The sequence below is a fragment of the Notolepis coatsorum genome (assembly GCF_963971535.1).
Source record: "Notolepis coatsorum genome assembly, chromosome: 1".
Classification (NCBI taxonomy): Eukaryota; Metazoa; Chordata; class Actinopteri; order Aulopiformes; family Paralepididae; genus Notolepis; species Notolepis coatsorum.
This window is the reverse complement of record NC_140165.1, coordinates 134,411,586-134,433,067: the sequence shown is the minus strand read 5'-3', so window position 1 is coordinate 134,433,067 and position 21,482 is coordinate 134,411,586. Positions and strand designations below refer to the sequence as shown.

Genomic DNA, 21,482 nt, shown 5'->3' with positions numbered 1-21,482 from the left:
GCGCACAAGTCTGGAGATGAGACGCTTCCAGATGGAAGAGAATATGGCAAGAGACCGCGCCGACGCCCAGCGCACCGCTGCCGGTGCCCAAAGAGACGCAGAGCGCGACAGACTACAAGCGCAACTAATAGAGCAGCTGATCAAAAGGACAACTCCCTCTCCCTCCGCCAGGGGCTCAAGGAACTCGTCGAGACAGCAGTCAAGAGCAGCGTCACCGCAACGAGCAAGCAACCCTGAACTTGACCAACAGACCGAGTCTAGACCCCCCGCAGACCCCCTTCCCATACCGGTCCAAGCGAGACCCAGCTACAAGGAAGGAGCGGCCTACACTGCGGAGAAGCTAAATAAACGACTACAAGATCTGGAAGATTTGATAGAAGAAGAAGAGGGAGAAGAGGAGAACCAAGCCCGACGACAGCACAGTACTCCACCGGACCAGGAGGTCCCATACAGTCCAGGCTATACCCCCGTGGCGCTGCGCTACAGACCCCCGACTCTATTTACGGGTGAGCACGACGCACGACCAGCCCCGAGGAACAGTACCTGGACCAGCGGGCCATGGTACCCTGCCAGTACCGGCCCACAGCGAGGCGCAAGAGGGGACTCGCCCAGGAGGTCTCTCCCCCAACGCTCGCCGATGTATTCGCCATCCACGGCGTCATACAACGCCACGCCATCAATCCCAGACTTCGTCTATGAGAGTCGAGCACAGTACACGGAGCTCCGGATGTGCTTAGAGACAATGCTGGCGGATGTCATTGATGAACGCCACAAGTATGCAATATTATTGAAGCACCTGAAAGTACAGCGAGCACACAATATAGCGCTAGCCTATGCTACATCCTCGACCCCATACACAGCGGCCCTTGCAGCGCTGGATCAAAGATATGGACGTATATGGGATTACGTAATCCAGGAGATAAGGCATATTGACCGCCTACCCCCAGCCACAGACAATCGCTCACTAGATGACCTGTCAATCAAAGTGCAGTCCCTGGTGGGGATGCTGGGAGCTCAACGGGAGAAGGGCAGGCATGAGCTGTACGCCAACTCTAACGTTGAGAGGATTTTGGAGAAGCTGCCACCCGCAAGACAGGAGCGCTTTCGGCGGCAGAGGGACTACCGAGATCCCGACGGCCCCGAGCCATCCCTCCTTGATCTGGCCGACTTCCTGGCGAGAGAGGTCAGCAGCTTACGACTGGACACCTTCGGGCGGAGCACGCCAAGCTCCAGAGAGGGACCCAGGAGAATAAATGATGGAAGAAGATCGGTGACTGTCATGCACCAATCAGAGTCAGTACCGAGCAGTAAGAGTCACAGCACCCCCTCGAGGAAGGAGAAGTGGAAGATAGCGTGTCCCTACTGTGAGAAAGAACACTGGCTGTCACAATGTGACACATTCACAAAGATGAATGCAGAAGAAGTGAGCCAATGGATAAAGTCCAACCGGCGCTGTTATCGATGTGCGCGGCCCCACATGGCAGCCGAATGCCGCCTAAAGAAAAGGTGCAGCCGGTGCGATGGAGCCCATCTAGATATACTACACGATAGTAACGGAAGACGGCCTACACCTGCACCACGGAGCGGCACCAAGGCAAGTGTCATGTACATTGACCCCGCCAGCAGCAACGGAGCTCAAGTGCTCTTAAAGGTAGTCCGTGTGACATTGAGCTACCAGGATAAAGTCATGGACACTTACGCCGTCCTTGATGACGGGTCAGAGAAGACCCTTCTGCTCGCCTCCGCTGCGACTCAACTGGGACTGCGGGGGAGCAAGAACGAAATGACGATTCGGACAATAAGAAGAGATTTGAAGACGATAAAGGGCGAGAATGTCTCCTTCACTATCGCAGCCAACGGGCAGCCAGAGCGACAGTACAAGATCACAAATGCTTTCACCAGCCAAGAAATAGGACTCTCGCAGTACACCTACCCTGTCACCAAGTTGATGGATAAATATGTGCACCTGCGCCAATTACCTATCCCGCTCATAAACGGCGCTACCCCGACCCTGTTGATAGGCTCCGACCATGCAGAACTCATAGTCCCGATTGACCGGGTCCACACCGGTCCCCGACGCTGTCCTGCAGCCGTCGAGACCCGCTTAGGATGGACATTACAAGGCCCCCTCGCTAAATCTCTCAACCGAACCGCAGCCACTAGCTGCTTCCACTCCCGAATGACAGAAGACACCACTCTCCTGCAGCATGTCGAGAGGCTATGGACCCCAGAGACAATGCCCTTTAAGAACGAAAAGAAAGACATTCGCTCTAAAGAAGACATTTACGCCATCCACCTACTCGAGCAGGGGACAAAGAGAGTCACAGTCGGCGGAGTGATGAGATACGCAACTCCACTCCTGAGGAGAGAGGGAATGCCCCCCTTTCACGCAAAGAAAGACGCCACGGAGCGCTATCTGCTGAACACAGAGCGGCGCCTGGCCAAAGACCCCGCTCAACAGAGTGTGTACCGAGCTGAGATTGAGAAGCTAATCACAGCGGGACACGTAACAAAGATTGACATTAAAGAGGCCGATCAGACGACCGAATCATGGTACGTGCCGCATCACAAGGTCCATCACAATGGCAAGGATCGCATTGTGTTTAACTGCAGCTACCAGATCGGATCCCAAAATCTGAATAAAGAGCTTTTGCCCGGCCCCACACTCGGCCCCTCCCTACTAGGCGTGCTACTGCGCTTCCGCCAGGACAAGGTGGCTATAAGCGGGGATATCAAAGGGATATTCTTGCAAGTGAGACTAGTAGAGGAGGACAAGCCTCTGCTACGGTTCCTATGGAGAGAGAAGATCGGAGATGAGAACCCATCCATCTACCAGTGGGAAGTACTCCCCTTCGGAACCACATGCAGCCCGTGCTGTGCTACATTTGCACTACAGAAACACATCACAGAGGACCCAGCAGCAGGTGAAGAGGTCCAACACAGTGTGAAGAACAGTTTCTACGTAGACAACTGTCTACAAAGCGTCTCGACTCAAGAAGAAGCCGAGGCTCTCCTAATCAAGTTACGCGCCTCCCTAATCAAAGGAGGCTTTGATCTCAGGCAGTGGGCCAGCAGTGACCCGCACGTATTGCGCAGCCTCTCCTCCGCAGACAAGGCTGCCAGCAGCGAGACCTGGATGGCGACAATCCCAGGAGAAGCCCAAGAAATGACACTAGGATTAGTCTGGCGCTTCAAAACAGACTCGCTCCACTATAGACACAAACCCTTGGCTCCAGAGCAAGGAAGGTCGGCGGCGATACCGACCACCAGACGGAGTGTGTACAGAACACTCGCCAGACAATATGACCCGCTGGGATGTATTCTACCTTACACCACCAGGGCAAAGATGATTGTACGAGCACTATGGGACAAGGACCAGGGCTGGGACGACCCAATACCCGCACACCTTGCCTCAACATGGAGAGAGTGGGAGACGGAACTCCGCTCACTCCCAGGTGTTAATATACGCCGCAGCTACTTCCCATCCACAGTGAGGCCAGAGACATGCGAGATTGAGCTACACGTCTTCAGCGATGCGTCCGAAGTAGCCTACGGATCGGTTGCTTATTTGCGTGCCCAAGAGATGGGAGGAGAGATACACACTGCTTTCATACTGGCCCGCTCAAGGATAGCCCCACGTAAGCAACAATCTATCCCACGTCTAGAGCTCTGCGCAGCCCTCGCAGGAGCGCATCTAGCCACGTTAATCCAACGTGAACTCACCATTCCGGTGCATAGAACAATCTTGTGGTCAGATTCCACGACAGTACTCACATGGATTAAGTCTGATTCATGCAGATACAAAGTCTTCGTGGGAGTCAGAGTCACCGAGATTCAGGAACTAACAGAAGAAGCAAGCTGGAGATATGTGGATACCAAACACAACCCAGCTGACGTCATCACCCGGGGAATGTCCCTGGATGACCTAACCCGTCACAACATCTACAGTGACGGACCAGCATTCCTCCAGCTCCCGGAAGGAGATTGGCCTACGCCCACCCCGAGGGAAGCAAGTAGAGAGGAGGCTGAGAACAAGAAGCCTATGTTCTGTGGACTGAGCACTGTCGCCTCCACAGACCCGAACATAGATGACTGCATTACCCTAGAGAGTGCGCAACAAAGGACATTCCTGCGGCACCACCCAGAGATTCAGTCCACCACTGACATGTCAGCAGCTGACTACGAAGAAGCAGAACTTCTTCTACTACAACGAGCCCAGAGAGACTCGTTCCCCGATGAGCTAGACTGTCTACAGGGAGGAAACCCCGTCCCATCAGACAGCAGACTGATTCACTTGGCACCAGAGAGTGACGCACATAATCTCATCAGAGTGGGTGGTCGCCTGCGGAGAGCCCCCGATCTACCAGATGACATTAAGCACCCGATCGTCTTGAACAGCCGACACAAGGTCACAGAGCTGATCATAAAGAAATACGACGAGGATGTGCACCACGCCGGAGCAGAGAGAGTCTTCGCGGAGATCAGACGTCGTTATTGGATATTACAAGGGAGAGAAGCAGTACGGCGCTTCCAGCGAACCTGTCTAGACTGCCGTAAGTGGCGCGCGCAGCCCAGCATACCACGGATGGCTGACCTACCCCCCTGTCGCCTCCGAATCGGCGACAAGCCATTCCACTCCACAGGCATGGACTGTTTTGGCCCGTTGTATATAAAAAGAGGAAGAGGCACCGAGAAGCGGTGGGGTATTGTATTCAAATGCATGACCACCAGAGCGATACATATCGAGCTCCTTCCGACCATGAGCACAGACTCATTCCTTATGGCCTTCCGGAGATTCATATCACGGAAAGGACAACCGTCTACATCGTTGTCTGATCACGGGACCAACTTCAAAGGCGGAGAAAGAGAGCTGAGAGAGAGCTTCCAAGCTATGGGCCCAGAACTTAAGACCCACCTCGCTCCAGCCCAGGTTGACTTCCAGTTTAATCCCCCGAACGCACCCCACTTCGGTGGAACCTGGGAACGAGAAGTACGTTCTATAAAGACAGCCCTGTGTGCCGTACTCGGAGCCCAGACTGTGGCAGAGGAAGTCCTAATGACAGTCCTCACGGAGATCGAGGGAGTATTGAACTCCAAACCCCTCGGTTACGTCTCCAGTGATGTAGCAGATGTCGACCCAGTCACCCCCAACACACTCCTAATAGTGCGGCTGGACCCCGCGCTACCCCAGACAATGTACAGGCCCGAAGAAGCGAACGGCCGAAGAATGTGGAGGTACAGCCAAGTACTAGCTGACAAGTTTTGGAGCAGCTTCCTACTTCACTACCTACCGTCTCTACAGACCCGCCAGAAGTGGGTAAAAGAGAGAGACAATTTGACAGAAGGCACAGTCGTCATGATAGTTGACCAGTCACTCCCCAGAGCTATGTGGCCGGCTGGCCGCGTAAGCAAAGTGATCACCGGTGCCGACTATCGATGATGACCATGACCCTATGACTTTGTGAGTTGACTGACGTTACAGCGGACCTTAAGTGGAAGACAGTGCGGTTAATCTGTCTCTGCTTAGCTAATTAGGTGGGACTAATTAGGGGGCGGCTGTTGTGAAGGATCAGATTAAACCGAATATGTATATTTATTTATATATATTTAATTGTATTTGTATATCGTTTGATATCCCCTGTATATTCCTTGTACAATATGCATTGAATATCCCCGTTTCTACTAAACAGCCCATAATAGTTTCATTCTACCATTGGACTAGAACCTGGCGCCAGGTTGCCATACCCCTAGGTTCAAGTTCAATCGTGCCGCCTAACATGTCGAGGCAGCCCCCGGTTCCGCGCAGTAATATGCCGGGCGAAATACGTGTGGTACTATTTGTTCATAGCGCATATATATATGACGCTCGTAAAGTAGAACTTCCTTTTAGTCCAGTTCTTTACCCTCCAACAGAGTGACAGACGCAAAAGCCTCCCCACGAAGCACGTGCGGTGTAGTAGGGCCTACTTGGCCCAGAATAGGCATTGAGACATCGTGTAGATTAATAGTTGAATGGTCATAGTTTGGCACCATACCGTCGAGTTGGACGTATTCTATTAAGCTAATAATAGTCTATTTATGTATGGTGCATCGTTCGGTTCGAGTTCTACAGTTATCAGTACCCCCATCGTTCCTGACGTTATCTGGACGCTTATCCAGGCTGGTCAGACCCCTAGTGGTGATTGCATCCGAGGAGCTCCGGGTCAAGAGCAACTGGACCTGTATATTGGATTACTCTACCCGACGACGGCGAGCCTTCCACGGCTCTTGGATTATGCTTTATGTACTTTGATTATTCCATGGATAAAGGCCAACACTGTCGAGTGTTGGAATTACCCCCCGGAGAGGACTACAGGTGAGGCGGCGCTCTACACGTGAGGTCGCACCACGTCTCTCCGTTGTGGACCGGCAGATACCGTTCCACAGAGGGTCCAGCTGTGTTCGTCTACGGTCCGAAGTTCTGTGGGCACTGGGTCTAAGACTTTGGATTCTCCCAAGACACTGTCGGCCAGATGGGATACCGCCAGCGACTTCTCTAACCCCCCCCTCCTACTGTCTTACAACCAGCGGGACCCACCCCCCCCCTTAGTGTATCCAGCTATAATTATTTAAGTACTATCGCTATCGTTTCCTAAATATTCCAGGTTGTATACTTACTCCCTGCGCAACCAGAGATTGGACATTCAATGTTGATTTACCTACGAATACTCATTTGCCATAAAAGTGCATACTTAACATTTCAAATCATAAATGTAATTAAGTGAATATTGTGTACACCCTTTGCTGTATTAAATATTCGATTTGGTCCATTTGTGTTGGTTCGTTTCATCAGGTGGGAAGGTGTTCATCATACTTATATCTTGTACTGGGTGGCCAGAAGTTAAAGTACATGAGGTAGTGGTATTAAATATCATATCTAACAATACAGTCAGGGAATTGTACCCCTCAGCTACACTTAGGCTGTTACAGTCTCATTACCCTTAGGCTGTTACAGTCCCCTTACCCTTAGGCTGTTACAGTCTCATTACCCTTAGGCTGTTACAGTCTCATTACCCTTAGGCTGTTACAGTCCCCTTACCCTTAGGCTGTTACAGTATCATTACCCTTAGGCTGTTACAGTCCCCTTACCCTTAGGCTGTTACAGTCCCCTTACCCTTAGGCTGTTACAGTCCCCTTACCCTTAGGCTGTTACAGTCTCATTACCCTTAGGCTGTTACAGTCCCCTTACCCTTAGGCTGTTACAGTCTCATTACCCTTAGGCTGTTACAGTCTCATTACCCTTAGGCTGTTACAGTCCCCTTACCCTTAGGCTGTTACAGTCTCATTACCCTTAGGCTGTTACAGTCCCCTTACCCTTAGGCTGTTACAGTCCCCTTACCCTTAGGCTGTTACAGTCCCCTTACCCTTAGGCTGTTACAGTCCCCTTACCCTTAGGCTGTTACAGTCTCCTTACCCTTAGGCTGTTACAGTCTCATTACCCTTAGGCTGTTACAGTCTCATTACCCTTAGGCTGTTACAGTCCCCTTACCCTTAGGCTGTTACAGTCTCATTACCCTTAGGCTGTTACAGTCCCCTTACCCTTAGGCTGTTACAGTCCCCTTACCCTTAGGCTGTTACAGTCTCCTTACCCTTAAGCTGTTACAGTCCCCTTACCCTTAGGCTGTTACAGTCCCCTTACCCTTAGGCTGTTACAGTCTCATTACCCTTAGGCTGTTACAGTCCCCTTACCCTTAGGCTGTTACAGTCTCATTACCCTTAGGCTGTTACAGTCTCATTACCCTTAGGCTGTTACAGTCCCCTTACCCTTAGGCTGTTACAGTCTCATTACCCTTAGGCTGTTACAGTCCCCTTACCCTTAGGCTGTTACAGTCTCATTACCGTTAGGCTGTTACAGTCCCCTTACCCTTAGGCTGTTACAGTCTCATTACCCTTAGGCTGTTACAGTCTCATTACCCTTAGGCTGTTACAGTCCCCTTACCCTTAGGCTGTTACAGTCTCATTACCCTTAGGCTGTTACAGTCCCCTTACCCTTAGGCTGTTACAGTCTCATTACCCTTAGGCTGTTACAGTCCCCTTACCCTTAGGCTGTTACAGTCCCCTTACCCTTAGGCTGTTACAGTCTCATTACCCTTAAGCTGTTACAGTCCCCTTACCCTTAGGCTGTTACAGTCTCATTACCCTTAGGCTGTTACAGTCCCCTTACCCTTAGGCTGTTACAGTCTCATTACCCTTAGGCTGTTACAGTCCCCTTACCCTTAGGCTGTTACAGTCTCATTACCCTTAGGCTGTTACAGTCTCATTACCCTTAGGCTGTTACAGTCTCATTACCCTTAGGCTGTTACAGTCTCATTACCCTTAGGCTGTTACAGTCCCCTTACCCTTAGGCTGTTACAGTCTCATTACCCTTAGGCTGTTACAGTCTCATTACCCTTAGGCTGTTACAGTCTCATTACCCTTAGGCTGTTACAGTCCCCTTAGGCTGTTACAGTCCCCTTACCCTTAGGCTGTTACAGTCCCCTTAGGCTGTTACAGTCCCCTTACCCTTAGGCTGTTACAGTCTCATTACCCTTAGGCTGTTACAGTCTCATTACCCTTAGGCTGTTACAGTCTCATTACCCTTAGGCTGTTACAGTCTCATTACCCTTAGGCTGTTACAGTCTCATTACCCTTAGGCTGTTACAGTCCCCTTACCCTTAGGCTGTTACAGTCCCCTTACCCTTAGGCTGTTACAGTCCCCTTACCCTTAGGCTGTTACAGTCCCCTTAGGCTGTTACAGTCTCATTACCCTTAGGCTGTTACAGTCCCCTTACCCTTAGGCTGTTACAGTCTCATTACCCTTAGGCTGTTACAGTATCATTACCCTTAGGCTGTTACAGTCTCATTACCCTTAGGCTGTTACAGTCCCCTTACCCTTAGGCTGTTACAGTCTCATTACCCTTAGGCTGTTACAGTCCCCTTACCCTTAGGCTGTTACAGTCCCCTTACCCTTAGGCTGTTACAGTCCCCTTACCCTTAGGCTGTTACAGTCTCCTTACCCTTAGGCTGTTACAGTCTCATTACCCTTAGGCTGTTACATTACCCTTAGGCTGTTACAGTCTCATTACCCTTAGGCTGTTACAGTCCCCTTACCCTTAGGCTGTTACAGTCCCCTTACCCTTAGGCTGTTACAGTCCCCTTACCCTTAGGCTGTTACAGTCTCATTACCCTTAGGCTGTTACAGTCCCCTTACCCTTAGGCTGTTACAGTCTCATTACCCTTAGGCTGTTACAGTCTCATTACCCTTAGGCTGTTAGTCTCATTACCCTTAGGCTGTTACAGTCCCCTTACCCTTAGGCTGTTACAGTCTCATTACCCTTAGGCTGTTACAGTCTCATTACCCTTAGGCTGTTACAGTCCCCTTAGGCTGTTACAGTCTCATTACCCTTAGGCTGTTACAGTCTCATTACCCTTAGGCTGTTACAGTCCCCTTACCCTTAGGCTGTTACAGTCTCATTACCCTTAGGCTGTTACAGTCTCATTACCCTTAGGCTGTTACAGTCCCCTTACCCTTAGGCTGTTACAGTCTCATTACCCTTAGGCTGTTACAGTCTCATTACCCTTAGGCTGTTACAGTCCCCTTACCCTTAGGCTGTTACAGTCTCATTACCCTTAGGCTGTTACAGTCCCCTTACCCTTAGGCTGTTACAGTCCCCTTACCCTTAGGCTGTTACAGTCTCATTACCCTTAGGCTGTTACAGTCTCATTACCCTTAGGCTGTTACAGTCCCCTTACCCTTAGGCTGTTACAGTCTCATTACCCTTAGGCTGTTACAGTCCCCTTACCCTTAGGCTGTTACAGTCTCATTACCCTTAGGCTGTTACAGTCTCATTACCCTTAGGCTGTTACAGTCCCCTTACCCTTAGGCTGTTACAGTCTCATTACCCTTAGGCTGTTACAGTCTCCTTACCCTTAGGCTGTTACAGTCTCATTACCCTTAGGCTGTTACAGTCTCATTACCCTTAGGCTGTTACAATCCCCTTACCCTTAGGCTGTTACAGTCCCCTTACCCTTAGGCTGTTACAGTCTCATTACCCTTAGGCTGTTACAGTCTCCTTACCCTTAGGCTGTTACAGTCTCATTACCCTTAGGCTGTTACAGTCCCCTTACCCTTAGGCTGTTACAGTCTCATTACCCTTAGGCTGTTACAGTCCCCTTACCCTTAGGCTGTTACAGTCTCATTACCCTTAGGCTGTTACAGTCTCATTACCCTTAGGCTGTTACATTACCCTTAGGCTGTTACAGTCTCCTTACCCTTAGGCTGTTACAGTCCCCTTACCCTTAGGCTGTTACAGTCTCATTACCCTTAGGCTGTTACAGTCTCCTTACCCTTAGGCTGTTACAGTCCCCTTACCCTTAGGCTGTTACAGTCCCCTTACCCTTAGGCTGTTACAGTCTCATTACCCTTAGGCTGTTACAGTCTCATTACCCTTAGGCTGTTACAGTCTCCTTACCCTTAGGCTGTTACAGTCCCCTTACCCTTAGGCTGTTACAGTCCCCTTACCCTTAGGCTGTTACAGTCTCATTACCCTTAGGCTGTTACAGTCCCCTTACCCTTAGGCTGTTACAGTCTCATTACCCTTAGGCTGTTACAGTCTCATTACCCTTAGGCTGTTACAGTCTCATTACCCTTAGGCTGTTACAGTCCCCTTACCCTTAGGCTGTTACAGTCTCATTACCCTTAGGCTGTTACAGTCTCATTACCCTTAGGCTGTTACAGTCTCATTACCCTTAGGCTGTTACAGTCTCATTACCCTTAGGCTGTTACAGTCCCCTTACCCTTAGGCTGTTACAGTCTCATTACCCTTAGGCTGTTACAGTCTCCTTACCCTTAGGCTGTTAGTCTCATTACCCTTAGGCTGTTACAGTCCCCTTACCCTTAGGCTGTTACAGTCCCCTTACCCTTAGGCTGTTACAGTCTCATTACCCTTAGGCTGTTACAGTCTCATTACCCTTAGGCTGTTACAGTCTCATTACCTTAGGCTGTTACAGTCCCCTTACCCTTAGGCTGTTACAGTCCCCTTACCCTTAGGCTGTTACAGTCCCCTTACCCTTAGGCTGTTACAGTCTCATTACCCTTAGGCTGTTACAGTCCCCTTACCCTTAGGCTGTTACAGTCTCATTACCCTTAGGCTGTTACAGTCCCCTTACCCTTAGGCTGTTACAGTCTCATTACCCTTAGGCTGTTACAGTCCCCTTACCCTTAGGCTGTTAGTCTCATTACCCTTAGGCTGTTACAGTCCCCTTACCCTTAGGCTGATACAGTCCCCTTACCCTTAGGCTGTTACAGTCTCATTACCCTTAGGCTGTTACAGTCCCCTTACCCTTAGGCTGTTACAATCTCATTACCCTTAGGCTGTTACAGTCCCCTTACCCTTAGGCTGTTACAGTCCCCTTACCCTTAGGCTGTTACAGTCCCCTTACCCTTAGGCTGTTACAGTCTCATTACCCTTAGGCTGTTACAGTCCCCTTACCCTTAGGCTGTTACAGTCCCCTTACCCTTAGGCTGTTACAGTCCCCTTACCCTTAGGCTGTTACAGTCCCCTTACCCTTAGGCTGTTACAGTCCCCTTACCCTTAGGCTGTTACAGTCTCATTACCCTTAGGCTGTTACAGTCTCATTACCCTTAGGCTGTTACAGTCTCATTACCTTAGGCTGTTACAGTCCCCTTACCCTTAGGCTGTTACAGTCCCCTTACCCTTAGGCTGTTACAGTCCCCTTACCCTTAGGCTGTTACAGTCTCATTACCCTTAGGCTGTTACAGTCCCCTTACCCTTAGGCTGTTACAGTCTCATTACCCTTAGGCTGTTAGAGTCCCCTTACCCTTAGGCTGTTACAGTCTCATTACCCTTAGGCTGTTACAGTCCCCTTACCATTAGGCTGTTACAGTCTCATTACCCTTAGGCTGTTACAGTCCCCTTACCCTTAGGCTGTTAGTCTCATTACCCTTAGGCTGTTACAGTCCCCTTACCCTTAGGCTGTTACAGTCCCCTTACCCTTAGGCTGTTACAGTCTCATTACCCTTAGGCTGTTACAGTCCCCTTACCCTTAGGCTGTTACAGTCTCCTTACCCTTAGGCTGTTACAGTCTCATTACCCTTAGGCTGTTACAGTCCCCTTACCCTTAGGCTGTTACAGTCCCCTTACCCTTAGGCTGTTACAGTCCCCTTACCCTTAGGCTGTTACAGTCCCCTTACCCTTAGGCTGTTACAGTCTCATTACCCTTAGGCTGTTACAGTCCCCTTACCCTTAGGCTGTTACAGTCCCCTTACCCTTAGGCTGTTAGTCTCATTACCCTTAGGCTGTTACAGTCCCCTTACCCTTAGGCTGTTACAGTCCCCTTACCCTTAGGCTGTTACAGTCCCCTTACCCTTAGGCTGTTACAGTCTCATTACCCTTAGGCTGTTACAGTCTCATTACCCTTAGGCTGTTACAGTCTCATTACCCTTAGGCTGTTACAGTCTCATTACCCTTAGGCTGTTACAGTCTCATTACCCTTAGGCTGTTACAGTCCCCTTACCCTTAGGCTGTTACAGTCTCATTACCCTTAGGCTGTTACAGTCTCATTACCCTTAGGCTGTTACAGTCTCATTACCCTTAGGCTGTTACAGTCCCCTTACCCTTAGGCTGTTACAGTCTCATTACCCTTAGGCTGTTACAGTCTCATTACCCTTAGGCTGTTACAGTCTCCTTACCCTTAGGCTGTTACAGTCTCATTACCCTTAGGCTGTTACATTACCCTTAGGCTGTTACAGTCCCCTTACCCTTAGGCTGTTACAGTCCCCTTACCCTTAGGCTGTTACAGTCTCATTACCCTTAGGCTGTTACAGTCTCATTACCCTTAGGCTGTTACAGTCTCATTACCCTTAGGCTGTTACAGTCTCATTACCCTTAGGCTGTTACAGTCTCATTACCCTTAGGCTGTTACAGTCTCATTACCCTTAGGCTGTTACATTACCCTTAGGCTGTTACAGTCTCATTACCCTTAGGCTGTTACAGTCTCATTACCCTTAGGCTGTTACAGTCTCATTACCCTTAGGCTGTTACAGTCCCCTTACCCTTAGGCTGTTACAGTCTCCTTACCCTTAGGCTGTTACAGTCCCCTTACCCTTAGAGTCCCCTTACCCTTAGGCTGTTACAGTCTCATTACCCTTAGGCTGTTACAGTCTCATTACCCTTAGGCTGTTACAGTCTCATTACCCTTAGGCTGTTACAGTCCCCTTACCCTTAGGCTGTTACAGTCCCCTTACCCTTAGGCTGTTACAGTCCCCTTAGGCTGTTACAGTCTCCTTACCCTTAGGCTGTTACAGTCCCCTTACCCTTAGGCTGTTACAGTCCCCTTACCCTTAGGCTGTTACAGTCTCATTACCCTTAGGCTGTTACAGTCTCATTACCCTTAGGCTGTTACAGTCCCCTTACCCTTAGGCTGTTACAGTCCCCTTACCCTTAGGTGTCAGCCTTACCTGTGACATCAGCTGCCATCAGCCCATCAGCTCTGATGACCTTCACCTGGACCACGCCCACATCCTTCAGGTTATGGAATGACCTCCACATGCTCTGGAGAGGTCAGAAGTCAGGCCAGGAGTCAGTGGTGAAAGATAAAAAAAAAAAAAAACAGCACTCCATTAAAAAATACAATCAATAAAACATTTCAGAACATGTCCTTCTTGGGCACTTTAGAAAATGCAGCGTTGGCATTTGTAGTAAATTCTAATAGAGGAAAAGTGTTTAATCTGCTGCACTATGACACAACTACTATGAACTAAGCAGTGTGTGTGTGTGTGTGTGTGTGTGTGTGTGTGTGGCGTGTGTGTGTGTGTGTGTGCGAGAGAATAACAGAGACAAATTTGTATAAAGACATAGTGAACCAAGAGAGTGAGAAGAAAGGGAGAGAAAGGCAGAGGAGGAGATAGAGAGAAGGAGAGAGAGAACAAGGGAGAGAGAGAGATAGGGAGAGAGGGAGAGAGAGAGAGAGAGAGAGAGAGAGAGAGAGAGAGAGAGAGAGAGAGAGAGAGAGAGAGAGAGAGAGCGAGAGCATTAGGCTGATAATAGAGACACAGCAGAAAGACAGCTCCAGTGAAGCGTGTCTGGTGGTGATATCACAGTTACTGGTCAGACTGGTCTCTGCACACACTGTCCAATTTACACTACAACACACTATACTGGGTAGGGAATAAAGGAGGACGATGATGAGTAGAAGACAGACATAGTTGACACACACACACAACCATATACTAACCTTTACGCACACTCACACACAAGACACACACACACACATACACACACACACACACACACACACACACACACTCTTAGCTGTCCATCGTGTTCGATGATGACGCTTGCTCCAGGGATGGGGTGAGGGGGGGGGGGGGGGTTAGCGACGCTGCCACTGGTGCCACTTCTCGTGGGCATTGAGTCCGATCCTTGAGCCGCACACCCGTCCACAGATGGTGCAAGGGAAGCCAGATACCTGGGGGATGCCAGCCGCCCGCTGGTGTCGTTGCGTGCGCCTCTCAGACCTTCGGTCTTGGTTCGTTTGGTGTATTTGGGAAACTGCAGTGGCACAAGTGACTTGCCAGGCTGATCTGTCGAGTGCCAGAGTTTCAAGCTGCGTGATGTTTGCACACTTTAGGAGGTCCCTGGTGTAGTCCTTAAAGCGTCTCTTTTGGCCTCCAGCAGCCCGCTTTGCTCCTCTCAGTTGGCCATAGAGGACTTGGCGGGGCAGGCGGTGGTCAGGCATACGTATGGTGTGCCCTATCCAACAAAGATGTTTTTTGGCCACAGCTGCGGCCATACAGATTGAGTTGGTGTTGTTGAGGATGTCTGTGTGGGGGACTCGATCTTCCCAGGTCAGGCCGAGGATCCTTTGGAGGCAACGGATGTGGAAAGCGTCCAGGTTGTTGATGTGCCGGCGGTAAGGGGTCCAGGATTCTGCTCCATAGAGCAGAGTGGAGAGACATACTGCATTGTAAACAGCAACCTTGGTGCTGATCTTCAGGTTTCGGTTTTCAAAAACCCTGCTGCGTAGGCGTCCAAAGGATGATGCCGCTTTATTGATACGTGTGTGTATCTCCGCGTCAAGGGAGCAGCATGAGGACAGAGTGGAGCCGAGGTAGGTGAAATGATCCACTGTTTTGAGTGGAACACCGTTTATGTGAAAACTGGGAGGTGTAGAGGTTCGGGAAGTGAGTTGGGACATAACTTCGGTTTTTTGAATGTTGACCTGGAGACCGAAGGATTGGTACAGGCTGGATATGGTGTCAAGAGCATGCTGCATAGACTCTGGACTGTGAGCTAAGATGGCACAGTTATCAGCGTACTGTAGCTCACATACTTGGCAGGATTTTGTCTTTGTGTGTGCCTGACACACACACACACACACACACACACACACACACACACACACACACACACACACACACACACACACACACACACACACACACACACACACACACACACACACACACACACACACACACACACACACACACACACACACACACACACACACACACACACACACACACACACACACACACACACACCAGTGGAGGCTGCTGACCAAATGTTTAGGTGAAGCACAAATTATTATATTATATATTAAATAATATTTTTAAAACATCCCCCACTGTGTGTCAGTGGTCAGTGGACACAGATGAAAACATATTAACATTAGGTGACAGCGGACCTGGGCGGCTACGTGGCGTAGTGGGCAAGGCGCTCGCCACGAATGACGGAGACGCTGGGCTTGCCTGTTCGAGCCCAGCGCTCCACATTGCTTTCAGTTTAGCTGGTCGTTCATACTAATACACATTGGCCGTATTAGGGGGTGGGAAACTGATGGGTGGGGATCGGGCGTTGTGGACAGCGACTCCTACAGGTCGGTTGGTGCGCCTGCGCAGTAGAATCAGGAAGTGTCGGGGGCAGCGTGAGCCTCCCACGCGTTACTCCTCGCCACTGAGAGATCGAGCTGCGCAGGTGAAAAGATGCGACTGCTGTTACCTCAAGTACCGGAGGGGACTTGTGCTATGTATGACTTAGTCCACATTGCAGCCGGCTTGTGGGAGGCAAGAAACAGCGTTCGTGACAGGGGAGGGTTGAATTGGATGATACGAAATTGGGATGGGAGAAAATATAGAAAATGGGAGAAAAAGTGGATAAAAAAAAAAAAGGTGACAGCGGACCTGACCAGATGAAAACATATTAGATGACAGCGCACCTAACCAGATGAAATCATATTAGGTGACAGCGCACCTGACCAGATGAAATCATATTAGGTGACAGCGCACCTGACCAGATCAAAACATATTAGGTGACAGCGCACCTGATCAGATCAAAACATATTAGGTGACAGCGCACCTGACCAGATCAAAACATATTAGGTGAAGGTGACAAGGAAGCCACAGACTCATACCCCCCCCCCCCCGACACTCAACTAACCGCCTCGGACAGTCCTTCATACCAGTGGCCATCAGGCTCCACAACAGTGGGCAGGGACTGCTGCCAGACATCGACCTAGAACTAATAGGAACCCAAGTAGGACAATAACACTACCTTATGCATACTGCACCTTATGTGGATACTGTGATACTGTGAATAATGAATAATGTATATTTCAGTTAGTTAGATAGTAAATTATAACACTACCTTATGCATACTACCTTATGTGACACTGTGAAAATATATTTCAGTTAGTTAGATAGTAAATTATATTGACCTATTTGTTTACATTGCTTGTGTTGTTTTCACTACCTGTACCCCCCCCCCCCCCTTCCCCCATGCTGCTATGATGCCTGAATTTCCCCAAGGGGATCAATAAAGGAATATCTTATCTTATCTTAAAAGGAAAGATGAAATTACCTACCTGGGTTCCATCCTATAGAGGCAAATCTTTCCTGTGACAAAATGGGATCCAATGTAATAAAACTAAGTCAACCAACGAACTAGATTCTTGTACCGGATCTCCTCTCTGGTAAACAAGAATACCAGGAGCACTCATTCAAGGGTACTACGACTATGCTTGCACCTCATGGTACCAAAGCACCTCAAAGGCACTAAAAACAAGATTACAAACATCACAAAACAAACTGGTCAGACTACTGCTTGACCTTACTCCTAAAACCCACCTCACCCCTGCCCACTTTGACAACCTAGGATGGCTTAGAGTAGACGACAGAGTACAGCAACTTGCAATGGGCCTGGTCTACAAGATACACTACACCACTAAGATACCCATGTGCATGTCGAAATACTTCCCAAAGGTCAGTGAACACCAGAGGGAGTTCCACAAATCATGTTCAACCCAGATAAAATAATTAAAAAAGTAAAAAAAAAAAAAAAAAAAACCTTTTTTTTAATAAAAGAAAAATCGTCATAACTTAGAAATGAGATTGCATAGGTCTATGAATCGATATCACGATTCTGTTTCGATTAATTGCCCAGCCCTACAGTGTGTACAGTAAGTTAGCTTGGTGATCATAATTGTGATGTAGGCTAAGCTGGCTAGCTACTGTTAGCATACAAGCTTTTACAAACACTGTAGCCTACTACTTACAACTTTTTTTCTGATCCAGATGCATAAGTCCACTTCTTCATGTTGCTCAGTTGCTGGTTTATACTTCGGTCCTAATGTTGGCGCAAAGTTTAATTTAGCCTGTGTTGTTATAGCTGTACAGCTTACTAAACTACTAGCTTGCTATGTTTCACACAGTCAAAACGGGTCCAGCTGCAGGTTCGGAGGTTAGGTTTAGCTCGGGCCAATCTCAAGTTTCTCAAGTTTCTTTATTAGTTGTCATACAGAAGTACAGAATACTTTTATACAAAATGCTTCTTTCTGTTACATTTTGTATAAAAGTATTCTGTACTTCTGTATGACAACTAATAAAGAAACTTGAGAAACTTGAGATTGGCCCGAGATAAACCTAACCTCCGAACCTGCAGCTGGACCCGTTTTGACTGTGCGATGCAGCAATCTCTGATTGGATTTTCAAGGCTGCCAATCATTCATCCTCCGTGTATTATTGGATTGTCAAGGCTGTCAATCATTCAATCCCCCATTCAATGGCAAGAGTTTAACTGCACAGACCGTGCTTAGATGAAGTTAATAGCCTATTTTGATTGGCTATTATTTATTATTTATTTAAATTGGGTCAACCTGTGCAGATATTCTGCACGAATATTACTGCAGTCATTACTGCAGTGCAGGCCTGCTCAGAGCTGTCAATTTTTGCCATTTTTGAAAAAAAAATTAATTCACTGGCATTTTTTTTACAGAGGAAAACATTTCTAATAAAAAGAATAATAATAATAATAATTAAAAAAAAATATATATAGGCCTATATATGTAAATTAATAATAATTATGAATTAATGTGTGAGTGAATGGGTGAATGTGAGGACGAAAATTGTAAAGTGCTTTGGATAAAAGCATTATATAAAATGTACCATTTACTATGAAGATATTAATATCCTCTGGACATTTAAAATACTTAATGACCAACCAATTCACCCCAGTCTGCAGTTGTTTTTATATTGTTTTATATTCATTGTGCTATATTTTCACCATTGGTTGAGCTTACTCTCAGCGTTAAAGGCGTACTTCACCAATTGAGCTATAATTAACACAACACAAGGATTCATTGTCCCAATTGAGATCATTAGTGGCCATATTCAATCTCATTTACTCTCAATGACTGTCAAACTAAATGAATGTGTGCAAAGTTTTTGGATGTGTGTGAGATTATGTGCCAAATAAATCAGCATTCACACATTGTTTTTTGGTGAAGTGGCCCTTTAAATCAGGGGCAACATCTATTTCCAAATGAAGGAATGATTTTTGGGTGCCAAGTGTGTGGCTTATTGGGAGGGGAAATTCCTAGGTTCCATAAAACACAAATATGCACATTGCACACACACACACACACACACACACACACACACACACACACGCGCGCGCGCGCGGCACACACACACACACACACACACACACACACACACACACACACACACACACACACACACACACACACACACAAACACACACACACATGCGCGGGCGCGCACACACACACACACGCACACAAACCAACCAAACACACACACCTGCAAACACACGGAAACACTCACATACTTGATCATAAACACAAACCAAGCAATTGACACTGCATGGAAACTGAGTAGTGGTCCGGCGTGTGCGAGTGGAAATGCACTTAACTTCACTACACTTCCATTTATTTCTCTCTCCCTCAAAATAACCCTTTCCATCCCCACAGGAGTCATTATAATTAACATTTCAGAGCCAGGCCCAGACTACAGACTTAATTTATTATTAACCAACTCTGTCAGGCTCTGCCTGTTTCCAGCGATATCATTGTCCAAGAGCTCTCTGAAAGAGATGAGAGGAAGAGAGAGAGAGAGAGAGAGAGAGAGAGAGAGAGAGAGAGAGAGAGAGAGAGAGAGAGAGAGAGAGAGAGAGAAGAGAAGCGGGAGAGGATAGGAGAGGACAGAAGAGGGAAAGGAGAGAGGGAGGAAGAGATAGAAAAAAAGAGAGAAAGAGGGATAGGGAGAGGAAGGGGAGGGGGGAGGGGGAGGGAGAGAAAGAGAAAGAGAAAGAGAAAGAAATTAAGAGAGAGATAAAGGAGTAAAGAAAAAATATCTCCTTGTGTACTAATCGTCAATGCATTGCAATGTGATTTATCTGTAGATACAGCTGCATGTCGTGGTTATTGGCCTAAACAAGAAAGAACGAGAGGGGAGAATGGCACAGTAGATAGACACGACTTCTACAGCCCAGTACAGAGAATGACCTGCTTGGGACACAGGAGATAACGTCTCCTCATGTATTCACTGAGCGGCCGTGTTTTCCCACCATCTGACTGACCCTCCGTTCTATATCTATCGCCTGTCCTGTGCACTGGCCTGAGGACACACACACACAGACACACAGACACAGACACACACACACACACACACACACACACACACACACACACACACACACACACACACACACACACACACACACACACGATATAGATGTTGGTGGAGAGGTTTGGGACACTCTGAGGAGCTGTGGGTGGTGAGTTCTGATGGAGGAGGGGGGTTGGGGGAGAGAGAGTGAAGGAGGGAGAGAGAGAGAGAGAGAGAGAGAAGGGGGAGAGAGAGAGCTGAAGAAGAGGGGAGGAAGAAGAAAGAGGAAAGAGGAGGATGAGGAGACGACGGACTGAGGGTGTTGGGTTTTCATATGCCTCCCCGCCCCCTCGCTCTGTCTTTGACTGACAGCTTGTCACTGTGACGTCTTCTTCCATCTCAGTTGTACGGGCGGAAAAAATTAATGTCACACACAAACACACACACACCCAAATGAATGCATAGCCTTTATGACTCCCTGTCATCTCCACGGCGACTCACCTTTTATCAACGCTCCAAATAACATTACACACACACACACACACACACACACACACACACACACACACACACACACACACACACACACACACACACACACACACACACACACACACACACACACACACACACACACACACACACACACACACACACACACACACACACACACACACACACACACACACACACACACACCCACCCACAACCCACACACACACTCACGCCTGCCGACTGGACGGTCCGGTCAAGGGACATTAAATCAGACGGCTGTGAAATGTCATAATAAAAACCGAATGCTAACAGCTTCTCTCTCTCTCATCCCTCTCTCTCTCTCTCTCCATCCATCACTTTCTCTCTCTTTCCATTCTTCTCTCTCTCCATCACCCCCATCTCTCCATTCCTCTCTATCTCTCTCTCCATCATCCCTCTTTCTCTCTCCCTCTGCTCATCTCTCATTGCTATCAGTCACCCTCTCTCTCGCGCCATCCTCTCCTCCACTCCCCTTCATCACTCCATCGCCACCTCTGTCTGTATAGCGTGCCTGTTCTCAGGAGTGGTTCAGAGTGGGTGGCGTAGGTGTGTGTATGGTACTGTGTGTGTGTGTATGTGTGTGTTGGGGGGGGGGGCACTTGAGAAGAGGTCACCCTGTCCCCTCCTCTCTCACCCGCCCCTCTCAGCGCCACCCCAGGCCCATTAAGAGCCATTAGCGGGCGTCCTCCCTTGCCATCCACATGCATAAATCTCTTTCTCTCCCTGTGTCTGAATGGAGCAGTAATTACACATAACGGGAAGGTTACACAGAGCATCGCAAGACAATCCTCACTAAGTGAGTGGATTTCACTGCGTTTCACATGCAGGTGCCTTTGTCTGAATATAATGTAGCTTTTTGTTTTTTATCATATATATTTTTTGGGGGGGGGGGGGGGTTGCACACCCCCATGTGCACACAAACAAGTATAAACACATGTACCTGTATCGGCAAGAGCACACATTTGCATGGACACGTTTATTCTCAGTGTGCTGTCAATGG

The 21,482-nt window shown here is 48.5% G+C and overlaps 1 protein-coding gene across 1 annotated transcript in view; it reads right to left on the bottom strand.

Moving 5' to 3' along the window:
- The window catches only part of mctp1a (multiple C2 domains, transmembrane 1a), a gene marked incomplete at both ends in the record, with an annotated part of 363,122 nt that overhangs the window by 49,411 nt on the left and 292,229 nt on the right, over window positions 1-21,482 (bottom strand). The window contains one exon of the mRNA XM_084307451.1: window positions 13,499-13,592. Coding sequence (XP_084163577.1) covers window positions 13,499-13,592 — 94 coding nt within the window. The remainder of the gene's footprint in view (window positions 1-13,498; window positions 13,593-21,482) is intronic.